At 42.8% G+C, this 22,907-nt stretch overlaps 1 protein-coding gene across 1 annotated transcript; it reads right to left on the reverse strand.

Annotated features, from left to right (window-relative positions):
- Positions 1–16,014: 16,014 nt before the first annotated feature.
- On the reverse strand, positions 16,015–18,493 carry gpr183a (G protein-coupled receptor 183a). Its single transcript, XM_066641048.1, has 2 exons — positions 18,355–18,493; positions 16,015–17,304 (listed from the first exon to the last, which is right to left on the reverse strand). Exon 2 carries the CDS (start codon positions 17,271–17,273, stop codon positions 16,164–16,166), a length of 1,110 nt encoding a protein of 369 aa, XP_066497145.1. The 5' UTR covers positions 17,274–17,304; positions 18,355–18,493; the 3' UTR covers positions 16,015–16,163.
- Between the last annotated feature and the right edge of the window lie 4,414 nt (positions 18,494–22,907).

Below are 22,907 nucleotides of genomic sequence, written 5' to 3' on the forward strand. Positions count from 1 at the left end.
CAGATAATGAATGAATAATTATAGAGAGAGAAAGATAGATTAGCATATCTGACAGATAAAATTGGTTTATCGAAACTGGGGCTTTGTAAACACATCAGACTGGTTTCCAGCATGCAAACAGAATGGAGAGCTAGCATATGTGTGAGGGAACATCTTCTGAATTCTGAAAAAAGTTTTTTCATTATTGGACTAAGCCTTTAAAATCAGAATTTATTTTTCCATATATTGCTACTATTGGTTCTGGTGTCTTACAAGGTTCCATTCTAAGGCCAATCCTCTTCTCCTTATACATGCTCCCATTAGGAAGCAATTTTTCATCAGTGCAATTTATCATTTTATTGTTAAGCTGATGATACATTTATTTGCCTTTAAACTTAATGAACTGTGTTTGGTAAGTCTCTGTAGCTATTGCCTTGATGAGGTAGAAGCATGGATGGCTAATAACTACTTTCAGTTAAATGAGCAAAGTTCAGAAATTCTATTAGTTGGTTTCTCTAAACTTGCAGACAACTATAAATCTGATCTGCAAATCAGTCCTGTTGTTAGAATCCTGTTGCTTAAGAACAAGCACTTCATGCTTTTATATAATGTCAAATAGACTATTGTAATTCCTTGTACATGGGAATAAACAGGAAGTCATTGGCTTATTTGCAGATTGTAAAAAATGCAGCTGCAAAAATGTTGACTGGCACTATAAAAAGTTGCATATCACCGTGGTTTGAACTTCACTCCACTGGCTTTCTGTCTATTACAGGGTTCAGTTCAAAGTACTTTTTATTGTTCTTAAGATTTTACGGGGCAAGCACCTTCATATATTGTTGAGTTACTCAAGCCATACTCTGCTTCTGCTATGCAATGTAGGCCATTTGCGGTCTCGTCTGAGGGTGGGGGGTATTCGTGCCTTTTCTGTTGCAGCACTGAGGCTTCTGGTGAGTATTCTGTTGGATATTGTCTGCTCCCTCTTTTACAGTTTTTAAGTCTAAACTTTTTACTTTCGCATTTTAATTGCTAGAGTTTGCTTGTTAAATCAATGTGTGTGTGTGTGTGTGTGTGCGTTTGTGTGTGTGTGTGTGTGTGTGTGTGTGTGTGTGTGTGTGTGTTTGTGTAGAAGTCTTAGGCACCTAAGATAGTTATATATATTTAAGCGTTGTGCTTGTATAAAGTTATATATAATCACTGTAAATACAAAAAAATAAAAATATTAAACAAATATAAAATATAAGATTTTTTTCTTTAAAGTAGTAGGTGTGGATGAGTTTTAAGAACAATGTTTTGTTCAGATTATCTTCGATTGTATGAATTTGTTAAATCAGCAACACACATTATTTAAAATCATTGTTTATTAACCGGTAAAACTAGGTATTGGATGATGACCTCAAATAATACAGACTGCCATGAGGAGAGATTTGGAAAAACGTACTGGAATAATATTCATTCATTCATTCATTCATTCATTATCTGTAACTGCTTATCCAGTCCAGGGTCGCAGTGGGTCCAGAGCCTACCTGGAATCATTGGGCACAAGGCAGGAATACACCCTGGAGGAGGCAACAGTCCTTCAGAGGGCAACACACACACTCACACTTTTGAGTCGCCAATCCACATACCAACGTGTGTATTTTTTGGACTGTGAGAGGAAACCGGAGCACCCGGAAGAAATCCACGTGGGCACAGGGAGAACACACAGGAATCGAACCCACAACCTCCAGGTCCCTGGAGCTGTGTGACTGAAGCACTACCTGCTGCACCACCGTGCCGCCCACTTTAGCTTTTATTATATAGTATATCCAAAGTTTCAGTAAAAATTCTAAAACAATCTGTTTGTTTTGGTCAGTACAATGAAGTCAGATATAATCCTTAACCAAAGTTCCATTGTTCTGTAGCCCAATGCTGGATGGCTTCACTTGACATTGAGCAAGCTATTTTACTTTAAATCTCTGAATACATGTCCACTCTGAAGTAGCAAAATTAGCTAGTAATTCAGGTTTGCCTATCATTTTTCAGAAACATAAATTAAAATGAATAATTCCAAGGCACTTTTACAAAATGCTGGTGTCCCACAAGGCTCTATTTTATGTCCAATCATCTTCTTCTTATACATGCTCCCATTAGGAAGCATTTCATAAATGCAATTTATCATTTCATTGGTAGGCACCTTAGCAATTGCCTTGATGAAGTAAAAGCATGGAGGGCTAATAACGTCTTACAATTTAAAAAGCAAAATCAGAACATCAGTGTTGTTTGATTCTTTAAAGACATATGTATGTAAATTAGATGGGCATATGTGAAGAACACCCTTAAAGGACCTTCACATATACCACCAAGAAGCTTTTTTTAATAGAGTGTGCGTCTGTAGCAAGAACTACAATGTGTAATCTGGCCCACTTAATGTAGCACACATCATTCTCTCCATGATTGCAGTTCCTATCTGGGTAAAAACACTAAGAGCAACACAGCTCAAAGAAGATCTGTGTAACGCCCACACTTTCACCATCTGACTGCCTCCACCTTACTACCACAACATGACCTCTCCTTTACACCACAGGCAAAAGGTTATTCTTTCTGTAGACTCCTGTTTGATCTACAGGATGTTGACATCACTGATGTTTACAGCAATGTCCCAGCTTCAGTTGTGATATTAAATCAGCTCAATACTACTTCAAACAACTATACACAAGGATTTGTTTAAAACAGACATTCATTAGGAAACTGGCTCTCAGTTAAGTAAAAATATATTAATGTGAAAGCATGATGAGATTTTACCAGCATCAGGGACTTTTCTAAGCCCTCCAGTGGTCTGATGTAAATTCCAGAGGGGGTGAGGTTTTTAGAAGCCCCCAACTAAAAATAACTTCAATTACCCTTCAAGTTTCAATTTCAAATAACAAAAGATGGCAAAAAATGTTTTGCATTTAGACAATTTTGCTCATACAAATTTACTTTTAAAAAACGATATCAACAGGACTTGTGTTCCCTGTTTTCTGCAGCAAAAGCTCTTACACTTCTGGGAACATTATTGGAACATTACTGTGAGGGGTTTATTGCATTCAATCATAAGATAGTGAGGTCACGTACTGATTTTGGGGGATAAGGTCAAGATCACCGTGCCTGGGGGAGGGGCTCCTTGGCGAGCGCCTGGTGGCCGGACTTTCACTCATGGGGTCCGGCCGGGCTTAGCCTGAAGGAGTTACATGGGTCCACTCTCCCATGGGCCCACCACCTGTGAGAGAGGTAGTAATCCGGGTCTGGAACACAGGACCAGCTCTTTACCCTTGCTAGAATCATGGAGGGTGCATGGGAGTTTGTTCAACCAGTCTACATGTGTTTTGTGGATCTGGAGAAGGCATTCGACCATGTCCCTCGGGGTATTCTGTGGGGGGTGTTCAGGGAGTATGGGGTACTGGGCTCTTTACTATGAGCTATCCAGTTTCAGGATTCCATGTCTGCTTTTTGCAGATGATGTGGTCTTGTTGGCTTCATCGAGCCAGGACCACCGGCTCTTGCTGGACCAGTTTGCAGCCGAGTGTGGAGCGGTAGGGATGAGGATCAGCACCTAGAAGTCCGAGTCCATGGTACTCAGTCGGAAAAGGGTGGAGTGCTCTCTCCAGGTTGGAAGTGAGATCCTGCCTCAAGTGGAGGAGTTTAAATACCTTGGGTCTTGTTCACGAGTGAGGGAAAGATGGAGCGTGAGATTGACAGGCGGATCGGTGCATCATCAGCAGGAATGCAGGCTCTGTACCGGTCTGTTGTGGTGAAGAGAGAACTGAGCAGAAAAGCAAAGCTCTCGATTTACCTTTCAATCTATGTCCCAAACCTCACCTATGGTCACGAGCTTTGGGTAGTGACCGAAAGAACGAGATTGCGGGTACAACGTCTGAAATGAGTTTTCTACGCAGGGTGTTTGGACTCTCCCTTAGAGACAGGGTTAGGAGCTCGGAATTCCGGGAGAGTGGAGTCACATTTCGGAGTGGAGCCACTGCTCCTCCACGTCGAGAGGAGCCAGTTGAGGTGGTTCGGGCATCTGGTCCGGATGCCTCCTGGACGCCTTCCTGGAGAGGTGTTCCGGGCATGTCCAATGGGGAGGAGGGCCCAGGGCAGACCAAGAACACCCTGGAGAGACTACATGTCTCGACTGTCCTGGGAACGCCTCGGTATACCCCCGGAGGAGCTGGAGGCGGTAGCTGGGGAGAGGGAGGTCTGGGTTTCTTTGCTCCGACTGCTTCCCCCGCGACCCGGACCCGGATAAGCGGTGGATAATGGATGGATGGATGGAAGGTCAAGATCAATAACACCACTACAGCTCACCCCAGTGGTACTAAAATGAACTACAGCAAATTCACTTTTGCTGCTTTCCCATGCACTCCTTTACATGCCTTTATATGCTTCAAACTAAGGGTTGACTAAACCTTGCACCCAGTGATTCCAGGTAAGCTCTGGATCCACCGTGACCCTGAACTGGATAAGGGTTACAGATAATGAATGAATGAATTAATTAATATAACTCTTAATTAAAACTTGGTAAAAATCTCCTCTATTGTTATATTATGATAATTGTTGTTAAAAACTGTAAAAACCTGTGCATTAATTTTTGTTGTCCTTGGAGATAATATTGTATCCAAAAGTATGTGTGAGATTTGATTTAGATTATTTGAAGATGGTGATTTTGATGTTAGCAAACATGTACACAGTAAATTAATACTTTATAATTAAATAATTTTATTTATTTATTTTTTATATATAAAATGACAATTTTCATTCTTAATTCCACATATTCTTCTAGACTTTTTTTTCTTTCAATAATTGTTTGAAAGCTTTTGTGTTTCCCCATGCCCATGTGTTTCCCAAAAAAAGAGCGAAAGAATGTCTGGTATATCTGGGAATATGGTGGAGACACTTTTTAAAATATTCTATTCCATTAATAAAGTGGCAATACAGGATGGGACTAATAATGTAATACAGTGTGTATACTTCAGATATGGTCAATTCCAGAAGTATATTTATATGTTTGATATGGAATGGAGTATAACACAATTTCTGGAGTAAATCTGGTGTCTGAATACTGAATCAATTCGTACATACAACATTCAGCATATTCCATAATACTCTGGAGACAAACAATACTCAAGCTACTAGGCTATTTCACTCCTTTGTTCCCTGTCTTGCCGCCTTAACTCCACCCCCTGGTTATCATTTCCTGTTTTGTGTAGGCTGTTACACCACCTCATATCCAGTGTCTCAGCTGTGTTTTGTAATTGATCTGGGTATTTTTAAACCCCTTTGTCTGGTTCTGTTCCCTGATGTGCAGTGTTTTTCTACCAGAGAGTGTGTTCAGTGTACATTTCTGTTGTCAGTTTATGAATTTGATTTGTTAGTGTTCTGGGTTTTTGTTTTTCTTTTGCCAACATTAAAAAAAAACCTTTTTAACTCTGTTAACTCCTCCTCTGCCTACAGATTATCACACTTCCGTCATAATCTCTTTATCTGCTCTATTCCAGGCATTGAAGTGACAAATAATGAGACACAGAACTTCACACATCAGTCATATTTCTATCTGCTGTATCTCATTGTCTGTTACTCTTATACCTAGAATTTTCCCTAGCAATTTCTTTACGGGAAATAATCAATCAATTGATCAAAATTTATTTAAATAGGGGAGGCATGGTGGCGCAGCAGGTAGGTGTCGCAGTCACACAGCTACAGGGACCTGGAGGTTTTGGGTTCGATTCCCGCTCTGGGTGATTGTCTGTGAGGAGTTGGTGTGTTCTCCCTGTGTCCGCGTGGGTTTCCTCCGGGTGCTCCGGTTTCCTCCCACAGTTTAAAAACACACATTGGTAGGTGGATTGGTGACTCGAAAGTGTCCGTGTGTGTGTCTGTGTTGCCCTGTGAAGGACTGGTGCCTCCTCCAGGGTGTATTCCTGCCTTGCGCCCAATCATTCCAGGTAGGCTCTGGACCCACTGCGATAAGCAGTTACAGATAATGAATTAGTTATTTAAATAGCGCTTTTTACAACTAATGTTGCAAACAAAGCAGCTGTACATAATTAGTATCAAAAAAATTATTTGAATCAAATCCCAATGCGAGCAAGCCGAAGGCCACAGTGGCATGAAAAAACTCCTTCAAAGCTGGAGGAAGAAACTACGGATAGAAATTTACAGTATCACCAGTTAAGCCTGTCATTATGCTACATTCATTCATTCATTGTCTATAACCACTTTTCCAGTTCAGGGTCGCGGTGGATCCAGAGCCTACCCGGAATCACTGGGCACAGGCAGCAATACACCCTGGAGGGGGCGCCAGTCCTTCACAAGGCACACGCACACGCACACACACATTCACTCACACACTCACACCTATGAACACCAGTCCACCTACCAATGTGTGTTTTTGGACCATAACCGGAGCACCTGGAGAAAACCCACATGGACACGGGGAGAACACACCAAACTCCTCACAGACAGTCACCCGAAGCACAACCTGTAGGCCCCTGTAGCTGTGTGACTGCCACACTACCGTGCCGCCATAATTATGCTAAAGTGTAATAATAATAATAATAGTGAAATTAACATCAATCTGGGGCCACAATAATACTCCTAGAAGCATCAGCTTGAGTGTAGATCATATGAGTCAAATTCGGTTTCAGAGTGATTTATGATGGTGGAGAAAGGTGACTAGTCCGAGGCTGGCAGCAGTAGATGGACGTGAGCAGCAGACAATCTCCCATCAGTGGGCTTCCATTTTCTCAGAAAACAATAAAGAGAAGCAATTAGTTTGGTTGAGTGCAGCAGAAAAGAGTATAATAATACTTTCATTACTGTAGTGACTCCCGCAGATCTGAGTGTAACAGACTGACTGGAAGGATGGGACACATTGGTCTACTTAAGCAATGTACAGGGAACATGCCATTTTCATATTATCGAAACATAAAACCAAATGAAAATAGAGAAATTATTCATTCATTATCTGTAACCGCTTATCCATTTCAGGGTCACGGTGGGTCCAGAGCCTACCCTGGACGGGGCACCAGTCCTTCACAGAGCAACACAGACACACACACATTCACACCTACAGACACTTTTGAGTCACCAATCCACCTACCTATGTGTGTTTTGGACTGTGGGAGGAAACCTGAGCACCCGGAGGAAACCCACGCAGACACGGGGAGAACACACCAACTCCTCACAGACAGTCACCCGGAGCGGGAATCGAACCCACAACCTCCAGGTCCCTGGAGCTGTGTAACTGCGACACTACCTGCTGCGCCACCGTGCCGCCTATGGAGAAATTAGTTTTAACAGTTCAATACCCATCTCAATGTTGGGGTGATAAAACAGACTTAGTAACTGAGTGACTATGGTCTGCAAGATCTATGATGGTTAATAACTATTAGAACTATAAAGATGATAGTGTGTAAATGAAGACTTTAAAATCAAGGGTTTAAAGAAATGAAACTGCTTGTACTTTCCCCATGTCTGTTCTTGAGCAATGCAGTCCTGGCTAGTTCACACATAGCAATGCTGTTCCCTTTTCATTTTCTGTTTTATGATTGTTCATTTATCCCCCACTAATCTCCTTCCATATGCCTCATCTGATAAACATCACTGGACAAATTCTGAAACACCATACACAGTCAAGTTTGATAGAAAAAGACCATAGCTACACTTATCAGCCCCCACTAATGCAAAACCAGACCAAACATATTTTTATACCATTTGTTCACACAAAGCACTTCCCCTCCTAGTCTGTTTATTTTTAGACCTTAGGGGATTTCAACCGTCATCATTAAAACAGCATACTATTCAGAACACACTCTTTGTTCTCGATCTACTGCATATTTCACTAAACTTTTTTTTCAAGCCTGGACTGGCTTGGTGGATACATAGGCCTGCATGTACAGTGGGTGAAATAAGTATTGAACACATCACCAATTTTCGAAGTAACTATATTTCTAAAGTTGCTATTGATGTGAAATTCTCACCAGGTATTAGTAGCAAGCCATCCAATCCACACATACAAAGAAAACAATCCATAAATTATGTGTAATAATGAGAAATGACACAGGGAAAACGTATTGAACGCACTTACCGACATATATTTAGTACAAAAGCATTTGTTGGTGAAGAAAGCTTTAAGACACCTCCTATATGGTGAAACTGGTGGCATGCATTGCTCAGGTTTGATTTTTGACCCATTGTTCCACACTCTTCAAATCCTGAAGGTTCCATGGACTCCTTCTATGAACCCTGAGCTTTAGATCCTTCCATAGATTTTCAATTGGATTCAGGTCAGGTGGTTGGCTGGGCCATTCTAGCATCTTTATTTTCTTTTTCAGAGTTTCCTTGGATGTGTGTTTGGGATCAACCACCCTCGTTTCATTTATCATCCTGGTAAATGGCAGTAGAATTTTATCAAGAATGTTTCTGTACATTTGTTCATTCATTCATTCATTTTCTGTAACCACTTATTCATTTCGGGTTCACAGTGGGTCAGACACAGGGAGAACACACCACACTCCTCACAGACGGTCACCCGGCGGAAACCCACGCAGACACAGAGAGAACACACCACACTCGTCACAGACAGTCACCCGGAGGAAACCCATTCAGACACAGGGAGAAAACACCACACTCCTCACAGACAGTCACCTGGCGGAAACCCACGCAGACACAGAGAGAGCACACCACACTCCTCACAGACAGTCACCCGGAGGAAACCCACACAGACACAGGGAGAACACACCACACTCCTTACAGACAGTCACCCGGAGGAAACCCACGCAGACACAGGGACAACACACCACACTCCTCACAGCCAGTCACCTAGAGGAAACCCACGCAGACACAGGGAGAACACACCACACTCCTCACAGACAGTCACCCGGAGGAAACCCATGGAGACACAGGGAGAACACACCACACTCCTCACAGACAGTCACCCAGAGGAAACCCACACAGAAACAGGGAGAACACACCACACTCCTCACAGACAGTCACCCGGCGGAAACCCATGCAGACACAGAGAGAACACACCAAACTCCTCACAGACAGTCACCCGGAGGAAACCCACACAGACACAGGGAGAACACACCACAAATCTCACAGACAGTCTCCCGGAGGAAACCCATTCAGACACAGGGAGAACACACCACACTCCTCACAGCCAGTCACCCGGAGGAAACCCACACAGACACAGGGAGAACACACCACACTCCTCACAGCCAGTCACCCGGAGGAAACCCACGCAGACACAGAGAGAGCACACCACACTCCTCACAGACAGTCACCCGGAGGAAACCCACACAGACACAGGGAGAACACACCACACTCCTTACAGACAGTCACCCGGAGGAAACCCACGCAGACACAGGGAGAACACACCACACTCCTCACAGCCAGTCACCTAGAGGAAACCCACACAGACACAGAGAGAACACACCAAACTCCTCACAGACAGTCACCCGGAGGAAACCCACACAGACACAGGGAGAACACACCACACTCCTCACAGACAGTCACCCGGAGGAAACCCACACAGAAACAGGGAGAACACAACACAATCCTCACAGACAGTCTCCCGGAGGAAACCCATTCAGACACAGGGAGAACACACCACACTCCTCACAGCCAGTCACCCGGAGGAAACCCACACAGACACAGGGAGAACACACCACACTCCTCACAGCCAGTCACCCGGAGGAAACCCACGCAGACACAGAGAGAGCACACCACACTCCTCACAGACAGTCACCCGGAGGAAACCCACACAGACACAGGGAGAACACACCACACTCCTCACAGCCAGTCACCTAGAGGAAACCCACGCAGACATAGGGAGAACACACCACACTCCTCACAGCCAGTCACCTAGAGGAAACCCACACAGACACAGAGAGAACACACCAAACTCCTCACAGACAGTCACCCGGAGGAAACCCACACAGACACAGGGAGAACACACCACACTCCTCACAGACAGTCACTCGGAGGAAACCCACACAGAAACAGGAAGAACACACCACACTCCTCACAGACAGTCACCCAAAGGAAACCCACACAGAAACAGGGAGAACACACCAAACTCCTCACAGACAGTCACCCGGAGGAAACCCATTCAGACACAGGGAGAACACACCACACTCCTCACAGACAGTCACCCGGAGGAAACCCATGCAGACACGGAGAACACATCACACTCCTCACAGCCAGTCACCTAGAGGAAACCCACGCAGACACAGGGAGAACACACCACACTCCTCACAGACAGTCACCCGGAGTAAACCCACGCAGACACAGGGAGAACACACCACACTCCTCACAGACAGTCACCCGGAGGAAACCCACAGAGACACAGGGAGAACACACTCCTCACAGACAGTCACCCAGAGGAAACCCACACAGACACAGGGAGAACACACCAAACTCCTCACAGACAGTCACCCGGAGGAAACCCACACAGAAACAGGGAGAACACACCACACTCCTCACAGACAGTCACCCAGAGGAAACCCACACAGACACAGGGAGAACACACCAAACTCCTCACAGACAGTCACCCGGAGGAAACCCACACAGAAACAGGGAGAACACACCGCACTCCTCACAGACAGTCACCCGGAGGAAACCCACGCAGACACAGAGAGAACACACAAAACTCCTCACAGACAGTCACCCAGAGGAAACCCACGCAGACACAGGGAGAACACACCACACTCCTCACAGACAGTCACCCGGAGGAAACCCACGCAGACACAGGGAGAACACACCACACTCCTCACAGACAGTCACCTGGAGGAAACCCACGCAGACACAGAGAGAACACACCAAACTCCTCACAGACAGTCACCCAGAGGAAACCCACGCAGACACAGGGAGAACACACCACAGTCCTCACAGACAGTCACCCGGAGGAAACCCACGCAGACACAGGGAGAACACACCACACTCCTCACACACAGTCACCCGGAGGAAACCCACGCAGACACAGGGAGAACACACCACACTCCTCACAGAAAGTCACCCAGAGGAAACCCACGCAGACACAGGGAGAACACACCACACTCCTCACAGACAGTCACCCGGCGGAAACCCACGCAGACACAGAGAGAACACACCAAACTCCTCACAGACAGTCACCCGGAGGAAACCCATTCAGACACAGGGAGAACACACCACACTCCTCACAGACAGTCACCCGGAGGAAACCCATGCAGACACAGGGAGAACACACTACACTCCTCACAGCCAGTCACCTAGAGGAAACCCACACAGACACAAGGAGAACACACCACACTCCTCACAGACAGTCACCCGGAGGAAACCCACGGAGACACAGGGAGAACATACCACACTCCTCACAGACAGTCACCCAAAGGAAACCCACACAGAAACAGGGAGAACACACCACACTCCTCACAGACAGTCACCCGGCGGAAACCCATGCAGACACAGAGAGAACACACCAAACTCCTCACAGACAGTTACTCGGAGGAAATCCACACAGACACAGGGAGAACACACCACACTCCTCACAGACAGTCACCCGGAGGAAACCCACACAGACACAGGGAGAACACACCACACTCCTCACAGCCAGTCACCCGGAGGAAACCCACGCAGAAACAGGGAGAACACACCACACTCCTCACAGACAGTCACCCGGAGGAAACCCACAGAGGCACAGGGAGAACACACTCCTCACAGACAGTCACCCAGAGGAAACCCACACAGAAACAGGGAGAACACACCACACTCCTCACAGACAGTCACCCGGCGGAAACCCATGCAGACACAGAGAGAACACACCAAACTCCTCACACACAGTCACCCGGAGGAAACCCACGCAGACACAGGGAGAACACACCACACTCCTCACAGACAGTCACCTGGAGGAAACCCACGCAGACACAGGGAGAACACACCACACTCCTCACAGACAGTCACCCGGAGGAAACCCATGCAGACACAGGGAGAACACACTACACTCCTCACAGCCAGTCACCTAGAGGAAACCCACGCAGACACAAGGAGAACACACCACACTCCTCACAGACAGTCACCCGGAGGAAACCCACGGAGACACAGGGAGAACATACCACACTCCTCACAGACAGTCACCCAAAGGAAACCCACACAGAAACAGGGAGAACACACCAAACTCCTCACAGACAGTCACCCGGAGGAAACCCATTCAGACACAGGGAGAACACACCACACTCCTCACAGACAGTCACCCGGAGGAAACCCATGCAGACACAGGGAGAACACATCACACTCCTCACAGCCAGTCACCTAGAGGAAACCCACGCAGACACAGGGAGAACACACCACACTCCTCACAGACAGTCACCCGGAGGAAACCCACACAGAAACAGGGAGAACACACCACACTCCTCACAGACAGTCACCCAGAGGAAACCCACACAGACACAGGGAGAACACACCAAACTCCTCACAGACAGTCACCCGGAGGAAACCCACACAGAAACAGGGAGAACACACCACACTCCTCACAGACAGTCACCCGGAGGAAACCCACGCAGACACAGAGAGAACACACAAAACTCCTCACAGACAGTCACCCAGAGGAAACCCACGCAGACACAGGGAGAACACACCACACTCCTCACAGACAGTCACCCGGAGGAAACCCACGCAGACACAGGGAGAACACACCACACTCCTCACAGACAGTCACCTGGAGGAAACCCACGCAGACACAGAGAGAACACACCAAACTCCTCACAGACAGTCACCCAGAGGAAACCCACGCAGACACAGGGAGAACACACCACAGTCCTCACAGACAGTCACCCGGAGGAAACCCACGCAGACACAGGGAGAACACACCACACTCCTCACACACAGTCACCCGGAGGAAACCCACGCAGACACAGGGAGAACACACCACACTCCTCACAGACAGTCACCTGGAGGAAACCCACGCAGACACAGGGAGAACACACCACACTCCTCACAGACAGTCACCTGGAGGAAACCCACGCAGACACAGGGAGAACACACCACACTCCTCACAGACAGTCACCCGGAGGAAACCCACGCAGACACAGGGACTAGAGTCCATAACCCAAGGTCCCTGGAGCAACTGGACTTCAACACTACCTTCTGCGCCACCATTTGTCCATTTATCCTTTCTTCAATTATATGAAGTGTGCCAGTGCCATATGCTGAAAAAGAGGCCCACACCATGATGTTCCCACCTCCAAACCTAAGCGATGGTATGGGGTATTTTGGGGTGATATGCTGTAAACCCCAAACATGGTGTGTATTTTGTCATCCAAAGAGTTCAAATTTGTTCTCATCTGACCAGACTGTATTCTTCCAGTATTTCACAGGCTTGTCTAAATGTTGTTGAGCAAACTTTAAATGTGCTTCAACATGATTTTTCTTCAGCAGTAGAGTCTTGCATGGTGAGCGTGCATACAAGCCATGGCGGCTACATGCCTTACTTATTGGTTTATGTGAAACAATTATAAGTGCTGATTCCAGGTCTTTCTGTAGCTCTCCACAAGTATTCTTTGGCTCTTGGACAACTCATCTGATAATCCTTTTCACTCCTCTGTCTGAAATCTTGTGGGGAGCATCTGATTTTAGCTGGTTTATGGTGAAATGATATTCATACATTCATTCATTATCTGTTACCGAATATAAAATTTAGGGTTGCAGTGAGTCCAGAGCCTAAACAGAATCACTAGGTGCAAGGCAGGAACACACCCTGGAGGGGGCGCCAGGGGCTGATATTCTTTCCACTTCCTGATTATGGCCCCAACTGTGCTCACTGAAACCTTCTGTAACCAATGCTATCTGTATGTTTTTGCAACAATACATTTTCAAAGGTGTTGAGAGAGCTTACTGGTTTTACCCATCATGAGATGTTTCTTGTGTGGCATCTTGTTAATGAGACACCTTTTAATAGGCCATCAGCTGAACCAGCTGATTTTAATTTTCACTAAGTGGCAGAATTGCTTTCTAATTACTGATTGATTTCAGTTGCTGTCATGACTTTCCATGGATTTTTGCACCTCTCTTTCTTTATGTGTTCAATGCTTTTTCCCTGTGTCATTTCTGAATATTACACATAACTTAATTCATGGACATCTAGGGTTTGAATGTGTGGATTGGATGGGTTGTTACCGACATCTGGTGAGAATTTCATGTCAGTTGCATCTTTAGAAATATACTTAAATATCCATATGCACAGATTATGTAGATCTCTGTGCTTGCTGCTTGCCACAGGTTGCCAGTGACATGATGTTGATTCTGTGTACACAAGGGGTAACTTGGGTGTAATACAAATGTAGCAGTATTCCTGTTTTGGCTAGGTCATTTTTTGTTGTACATAAGGCAAAACTGTAAATCTGTAAAAGAAGTCTGTTAATCACAGCGCACATATAAAAATAATAATAATAATAATTAAGTTAATAAAAGCAGCAGCAAACAACCCTTAGATTATTCACTCTATACATTTGGCAAGAGGAATTCTTCTCTCCTAAAAGAAATATAGGTTGATTCTCTGTTCTTTCAGAAAAATAACTTTAAGATATGGACCAGAAAAGGAGTAAATTGTTCTCCCTGTGTCTGCATGGGTTTCCTCCGGGTGACTGTCTGTGAGGAGTGTGGTGTGTTCTCCCTGTGTCTGCGTGGGTCTCCTCCGGGTGACTGTCTGTGAGGAGTGTGGTGTGTTCTCCCTGTGTCCGTGTGGGTTTCCTCCGGGTGCTTTGGTTTCCTTCCAGGGTCCAAAAACACACATTGGTAGGTTGACTAGCTACTCAAAAGTGTGAATGTGTGAGTGTGTTGCCTTGCGAAGGACTGTCACACCCTCCAGAGTATTTCTGCCTTGCACCCAGTGATTCCGGGTAGGCCCCGGAATGGGATAAGCAGTTATAAGACAATGAATGAAAGAATAAAACGGTTTAGCTATCTAACATTGCAAGAATATCTAAGCCAGTATTAAGTCTACCACAACCCTGAAATGGACAAGCAGAAAAGACAATGATGATGATGATGATGAGTATTAAATCTATCTACACATTAACTGTCTCATTGGTAAATTTTACACTGCACCCACTATGGTAAAAAATGGTACGGCAAAGTAATGTAAAGCTTTCTGTGAAGTTAAATTACACTGCCCTCATCAGGCATTTCTGTGATACAGTTTCTGCAGATTTTCTGAGTAAATGGTTAGCTCTGTTCAGGGCAATTTCATCAACAAAGGAAGACCTTGTTTAAATAAATGTAAAAAAAGTGCATACATTTCATTAACAATTTATTTAGTATTTAAAAAAATGGCCACTCTAGAACTAGTCTGTACATTTTTACAAAGCTGGAAAACATACTGAATATTAACAATACATACAAATAAAATGTATAACATAACTTATTTATCATTGCTGTCCATTTAAAAACATGTATCTCCATTTTTGCCCATTTTTAATTTACGACATCATTTGAATACAGCAGTTGTCTTTCACATGGACCATCCAGTGGAAATTAAGAATTTTTTCCTTCTGCTCTAATGTTGCTTTTTTGGAGATACATGTTTTTCACTGAAGAGCAACTATATTTTTTCGTCAAAACAAATATTTGCATGTCCAAAATGGCAACTTGAAATTATGTTTTTAATGAATACATGCAGCAGACACATAATGCTTACTCCAAGTCATTTGGCATTTTTTTCTATGTGTAAAAGTCGAATAAAATTTAAAATGACAAAAAGAAAATTTCATACCATATATATACGGTATGCAATTTTTTTTTTTGTCGTCTATGTCAAGGACTACTGCAGACATATTTAACAATACTGACAGAAGGTGGCGCTGTTTGTTTGCAGACTGTGACGTGGAACATGTGGTGCCTCATGCTTGAGTAATTAATGGCTACAAAACAAGAAGTAAACCAGGTATTCTTATTTATGAGGAGTGATGGAATACATTCCCGGTGCAAAGGACAGATCCATGTTGACACAAAAATATATACAGTGAAGCTGAGAAGCATCAGTTAAACTATGGACCATCAGTTAAGCTGTGGACTGTCTGATAGTGACTAACATCATTTACAAGACACTTGGTTTGTTTTGGTGGTTTGCTCAGCATCTAGCAGATCTGGTTTCCATATCAAGTTCTGTCCTTAACACGCAGGCTGTGCTCTTATTAGTCATTTGTTATCATGCTGCTTCTCTCTCTAGTACAGCCCCTGCTGCTCATGTGAATTTTGTTGTTGATGAGACCATCAGGGGAAGACCCTTCTGGGGACGTCCTCACCGCACTAGAGAAGGACATGCTCACTTGTTTCTTGAGCAGCTTCATTATCTTCTTCTTGTAGCCCTTGCAGGCAAAGAAGTAGATGAATGGGTCAAGAGATGAGTTGAGGTTCATAAGGCAGACGGTGATATGCAGAGATATCTGAAAGTCATGTAACTCCCCGCAGTCAGGTGTGTACTGCAGCTTTCGTATCATGTACTGAAGCAAGTCAATATGGTAAGGGCTGTAGCAGACCACAAAAACCAAAATGACGCAGCAGATGACCCCTATAGCCTTGCGGCTGCGACCTGACTTTTCTGTCAGTTGGTTGTTTTTAGCCAGTAGACGAAGTTTTGAGCAGAGTGCTGAGTAGCACGCCAGGATGGTGATCAGTGGCATTCCGTAGCCCAGGAAAACGGCACCAATCAGCATGAAGGGTAAGCCCTCCACTTGCTCAAAGTTGGGATACTCCATGCATGTGATGTAGCCATCATGCTCCAAATGTGTCATTGGCATTGAGAGCAGCGGCAGAGTCTGAATCATCACCACCCCCCACACTGCCACACAAATGTACCGCACGTTGTGGACCTTGCGGAACTTTGAAAACCGAAGTGGCAGCACCACAGCAATGAAGCGATCCACACTCAGGCAGGTCATGAAGTTGACCCCAGCATACATGTTGATATAGAACAAGAGAGCCGTGGCCTTGCACAGGCCCTCACCCATCGGCCAGTGGAATCCCATGGCATAGTAGACTATACGCAGAGGAAGAGCGAATGAGAACAAGGTGTCAGATATCACCAAATTGGCAGAGTACATCGTGGTGGAGTTTATCTTCTTCAAATTAGGCCAGATCACATGCAGGGCAAGCATGTTACCAAACAGACCAACAGCAAAAACCAAGATGTAAACAATGGGCAGCAACACCCGTGCCCATCCTCGATGGTCATACAGGTTGGTGCAGTTGTGAGAAGTGACAGCAAGGCTGCCAGTGTTGTTTAGAGTTGTCATTGTAACCATACTGAAGATGAGTTTTGGAAAGATTCTGGATCTGAGGAAGAAATGCAGAAGAGTCAGTATTCTTTTCAACACAATTATATATTAACAGTCATGAACCTGGCACATGGTGTACAGTTTCATTGAGGAAGTACCTAAAGCAGTCTGACATTTTCCCCTCCACAGGAGGTTAGTGTGGTTGATGGAAAAAAAAATTAAATAAATAAAAAGAGAAGAGCACCATGACTTAGTCATGGCGCTGGATGCATAGTCTCCAAATGCCATTGCTGCCCATGCGTCTAAAGGAAGTCTACAGTACAATAGGAATGTAGGCTAAGGAAGTTCCACCTCAGTCATCACTGCTCCAACACAATGAGTGGTGGTCCCAAAACAACCCTGGCCCATTCGAGCAAACCTGGACTCAAGCGAAATGTGTTTCCTGTCCCGCCATTTCTGATGGAGAAATCTACACCCACTCTAAGATCAGTGTTTGAACTTGTTAGTAACTGAATGACAGAGATTGCCATACAGGAAAATTCTTTACACTTTCATTTTACATGCAGACTTGTGGGCAGTGCAGTAGTGATTGTGTAATGATACCTGTTGAGAAACTCTCTCTATGCTTGTGGGGATGAGTTGTACACAGTAATCTTTGTCATTATTCTGTTTTTATTATTATTATTATTATTATTTGTTTTATTTTTTAGGTTATTGTACATAAAATAATAGCTACATGTATAGCCATGAATTGAATCTGACAAATGTTTAAGAGCTTAGTTCAAGCAATGATCTCAGACTGGTCATGAATACAACTTCTGCAAAACTACAAAAACACTGTCATCTACTTTGTAGAATCATATTATACATGTCATTTAATTTTGTAATATCCAATCATGAATTACCTGAACATAAGCATTTTCTACAGCACAACACTAGTGATTACTCAGAAAATGGACATCATACATAATAAAAATACATACACATATGTACAGTAATATGTAAAAAGTAATATGCAATTAATTTAATATACTTTTTTTTATCTTTCACTAACTTAATTCCCTTAAAACTTCAGAAAAAACAGATTACACTAAAAAGGAGTACTCACCAACAGTTTGTTTCCCGCCAAGCTGTCAGTGTGTGTGTTTTTTCTGTCGGCATGGCAGTCAGGGTGGTGTCTTGCTGGTCCAGTGTGGACCACGTTTCTTGTACAGAGCAAATGATCAGAGAGCAACCTTTCCCGTGTGGTGCTGTAACCATAGTGACTGACATAATTTCCTGTACTGCTTTTTTAAGGGTCTGCCCATTTTTTTTTTCCTTTTTTCACAAGTGTTCTCTTTTTTCACATGCCAACACGTGGCTTTGGGATTGTTACCTAAGCCTTTAGTATTTGGCAATAGTTTCTTTACAGCAAAGTTTTTTAAACTCATTATCTCCCTTTGAAATTGTGGAATTCCTCAGGAGCAACATATGCTTGACATAGATAACTCATTTTCCCCTCTTTAAGCACATGTTAAACTAAATGCTTATTATTTGGGTTTATTACTTTAATTCTTGAGGAAAAGAGCTGACCATTAGTCATTCATAAATGCGCGTGTCTGGGTGTTTTAAGTGAGATATAAAAATGGGACAAGCCTAATTGCACGATTCATATGGCTTGTACATCAAGCCTGACTTCTTTTCATTTTTAAGCTTAAATCAGAATTCAAATCTCAATGTTGAAAAAATTTGTAAAAAGCCTTTAAAAAAAACAACTTTAAATATTCAAAACATTTCCTTAAAATAAGAAAGGAAAAAAAGCTTTGTGCTTTCAATATAAAAATCCCATTTAAATGTTTTTTTAATTCAATTAAAAACAATATGTGATTTGGTAATTGTCCTTAACTGTTATATTACTAGCAAAAATTTTAATTATATATATACACTGAAGGGTCTCTGGATTAGGAACAAGGATTTAAACACAGTGTCCACTCTGTTAGACACACCCACCTTGTTGATCCACCTTCTAGATGTAAACTCAGGGACAGTAGTTTATCTGTTGTCGCAGTTTGTGTTGGTCATCTTCTAGCCCTTCATCAGTGGACAAAGGGCGTTGTTGGTTGAATTTTTTTGGTCGGTGGACAATTCTCAGTCCATCAGTGATTACTGAGGGATTTAAACACTCCAGAGGCACTGCTGTGCCTGATCCACCCATATCAGCAAAACACACACTAACACACCACCACCATGTCAGTGTCACCGCAGTGCTGAGTATGACCTACCACTCAAATCATATCTGCTGTGTGGAGGTCCTGAACATTGAAGAGCAGGATGAAATGGTGATAAGAAAGTATGCAAAGAAACAAATGTACTACACTCTGTAATGGTAGAGCTTCAAAGTTGAAGGGTTGCAAGTGGAATTTGTGCCTCGTACCAGACATCAGCTGATCAACAGTCTGTGTTTGTCATTGTTCAGTCCTTCACTTCATGGTGCGCCATAGAAGACAGAGCTGTACTTCAGACAGACAAGCAAGCACATGCACTCTGTCTATGAAGCTATGCTGGTCTCTTTCCAATCTGGCATGGAAAGCCTGACATAGGTTTTTGCCAAAATGTAGTTTCATCTGACCACAGAATGTTTCCATGTTCCACAAATTACTTTGAGCTGAGAGAACTCAGCGGCATTTCTACATTGAGATGTATGGTTTTGCATTTCTTGATGCAGCTGCAGCTTGTGAAAGTGTATGTAAACCCTCAAATGGGGCCTGATTGCAGCAATTTCAGCTGAAAGAACATCTCCCACTTTTGACATAATAGCAATGTTATCATGATTTGGGAATGGTCCTTTGGTTGATGCTCTTTTTAATCCTTTTTATACACGTTTTCTTATCAAGGATGTTTTTTTTAAAAAGGTAACACTTAAAAAAAAAAAGACAATTTTTTTTATAATAAAATACAAACCCTGGTGACAGTAAATAGTTAAAAAAAATGTATGCTAGGCTCATGGCAGTGAAAAGGCATCTAGAGTGATTTTAAACAACAGAAAGAACTCCAAACTTTGGAAAGGACAAACAAGATGAGAAAAAGATTAGAATATTGCTCTATTCCTGCTCCATAGATGGGTAATATTGACTTATTTTTCCTGTTGCGGATTACTTAAGAGGAAAATATCTCCAAATTCAGGAGAGTGCTAACTTCATGACAGTAAACACAGTGAAAGTGCTACAAAACTAAACAACTCAAGTTACAAATGAGACTCTGTGGTAATTTAAACAGTGGATAAAAATATACAGGCATGTTACCACATACAAACATACTGTTCCACCTTAACACAGAGCTTCTGAAGTAAACACACCAGAGGGAACTGCAGTTTCTCACAATCTTAGACATTCCCTTAGGCTAACAATAGGCTATATATTTATCGAATCTTTAAATCTTGTTCCTGTCAGGTATTTTGAATGTGTTCCATGCATCAAATAAAAAAACTGTTTTTTTTGCAAACATTTTCCTTGTTTTGTTTTGTTTTGTTTTTGTTTGTTTTTTCTTTTTTTTCTGGAAATGGGGTTTGAAGGTTTAAATTATTATGGGAATTATCTACTGATCTGTTTATAATGAAATGTAGCTAATTTTTACAAAAAAAAAATAATAATAATAATAAATGAGAAAATTAGATGGTTGTTTTAGTATTCTTTTTCTGCCACCACTTATTCAGTTCAGGTTGGTGATGGGTCTAGGGCTAACCCAGAACAATCGGTCAGAAACACACCCTGTATGTCGTGACAGTCCACCACAAGGCACCGCACACTCACTTACACAAAGACACTTTAGTATGGCCAATCCCTATATCAGCATGTTTTTGTACTGTGGGAGGAAACCCACACAGACAAGAGGAGAACAAACCAAATCCCTCACAGACCCAAGGTGGGCTCAAACCAACAACCCCAGACACCTGAAGCTATGCGACACTGTGTTCCACCAATGTGCCTCAGATTGTACTCAGACTGTACCTGTTTGCTGCTATATGTTATAGTTCATGATTTTAGGGCTCATGCTAATAAGTAGCAATAATTGAGTGTGTGAGACCAGACTTAATTAATTAACTGAAAACAGGATTTTAATTTAGGTAGCTGAAATTTATTAAAATATCATGAAATGTCAGATCACCTCAGACATGGCTGAAAGGCCTCAGACTCCAGACTTCAGACATGACAAACACCAAATGCATACACAAAGTGAGTTTCACCAAAATGGAAGACCCTCAGATACAATGAGAGGTGATACAGGATTTGAGTTGGCTTACATAGTGATTATAATACAGATTGTGAAACTGGTGGTGACCAGTTAGATTTGGAATTTCCCATACTTATAATTGGGAGACTTCTTTATTCCAGCAGTCAAAACGTCTAGACAGACATACTCAAGACCTCAAAGCTGAATCAATATTTTCCAGTTACTGGGCTTGAACTCGCAGGAACAGATTTATGCCTGTGAGAAGGTGCTATTCCAAAATGTGCCTCTATAGAGCAATGTGCACTCATAGTCCAGGTTATTGTTTCCAAACTTCCGGAACAGGGCAAGACAACAACAAAACTAGAATGATTGGTGGGAAAGTACTACATTAAAACTGCACTATGTAATATTTATTGATTAAAGTTAGAAGAATCAGGATAAATGAATCAGGAAGAAAAGGTGTTTGCTGATTTGATTAACCATGCAAAGCTAAAAACAGCTATTAAAAAAAAAAACTTTGTGGTGGGTGGGGTGGGTTTGCTATTTATATATACACTGTCACTGTGGTGGTACCTTTTGCTCTCTCTGTGGTTGTACATAAATATTTGTACATTATTGTATTATAATTGTAGATATTAAAGTTGTGCTGTTTTCATACACCCTATTTAATCTCCAGGACTTACTATGATTCATTTATTTGACACAATTCAATAATGAAAACTTACAAATATTCACCTCTCCTTCTAGAGAAGAGAATGTGATGCACCATTAGAGAACACAACTGGATTTTTAAACATAACAGTCATCATATTTTGACTAAGACCTCTCAAATAATTTTCCATTATGCATATAATCATCAGATACATCCACAAGCATTGGTTCCATTATACTCATACCATAGTTCTTCATCAGGTTTCATGCAATACCATATTTACAACAGATAGATCTCCAAATCCTCCAAACCCCAGCTTTAATATCTCATATTACTATCCTTGGCTGCTAGCTGTTAGTTTTTTAAGATAGGACTTCACAGCATGGGGCAATTAATAGTTGGGTTAATTAAGTAACCACCAGTTGGTAAACTGATTGCATGTGCATATGGCAGCCACATTTCTCTCATTCTCCTAACCAGCATTTCTCAATCCCTGCTTTAGCTCTAAGTAGGTGTCACTGCAAATTGCAAAAGACTTTACCATTACGGATTAGATTAAACAGGTATGTTCGGGGAAGGCCAGTGCCGGGCATTGTTCCTCCATAATCACAGTTGAGAAACACTGTTCTAAACAACAAATACATATTACATATTTTTTTCAAAGGTATGAATGATTATGGATTATGCTGCATTTGTATAATACAATCTGTATGATAGTGGTTAAATAACAATCATTTTAGGATCTTATTTCTAGTTTTATGCTTTTGGATTTATAAATAAATAAACATATAAAGATAAGA

This window comes from Hoplias malabaricus, chromosome 12, assembly GCF_029633855.1.
Source record: "Hoplias malabaricus isolate fHopMal1 chromosome 12, fHopMal1.hap1, whole genome shotgun sequence".
Classification (NCBI taxonomy): domain Eukaryota; kingdom Metazoa; phylum Chordata; class Actinopteri; order Characiformes; family Erythrinidae; genus Hoplias; species Hoplias malabaricus.

Excerpts from the sequence above, each read along its gene's own strand:
- gpr183a (XM_066641048.1), bottom strand. The coding sequence starts at position 17,273 with ATGGTTACAATGACAACTCTAAACAACACTGGCAGCCTTGCTGTCACT.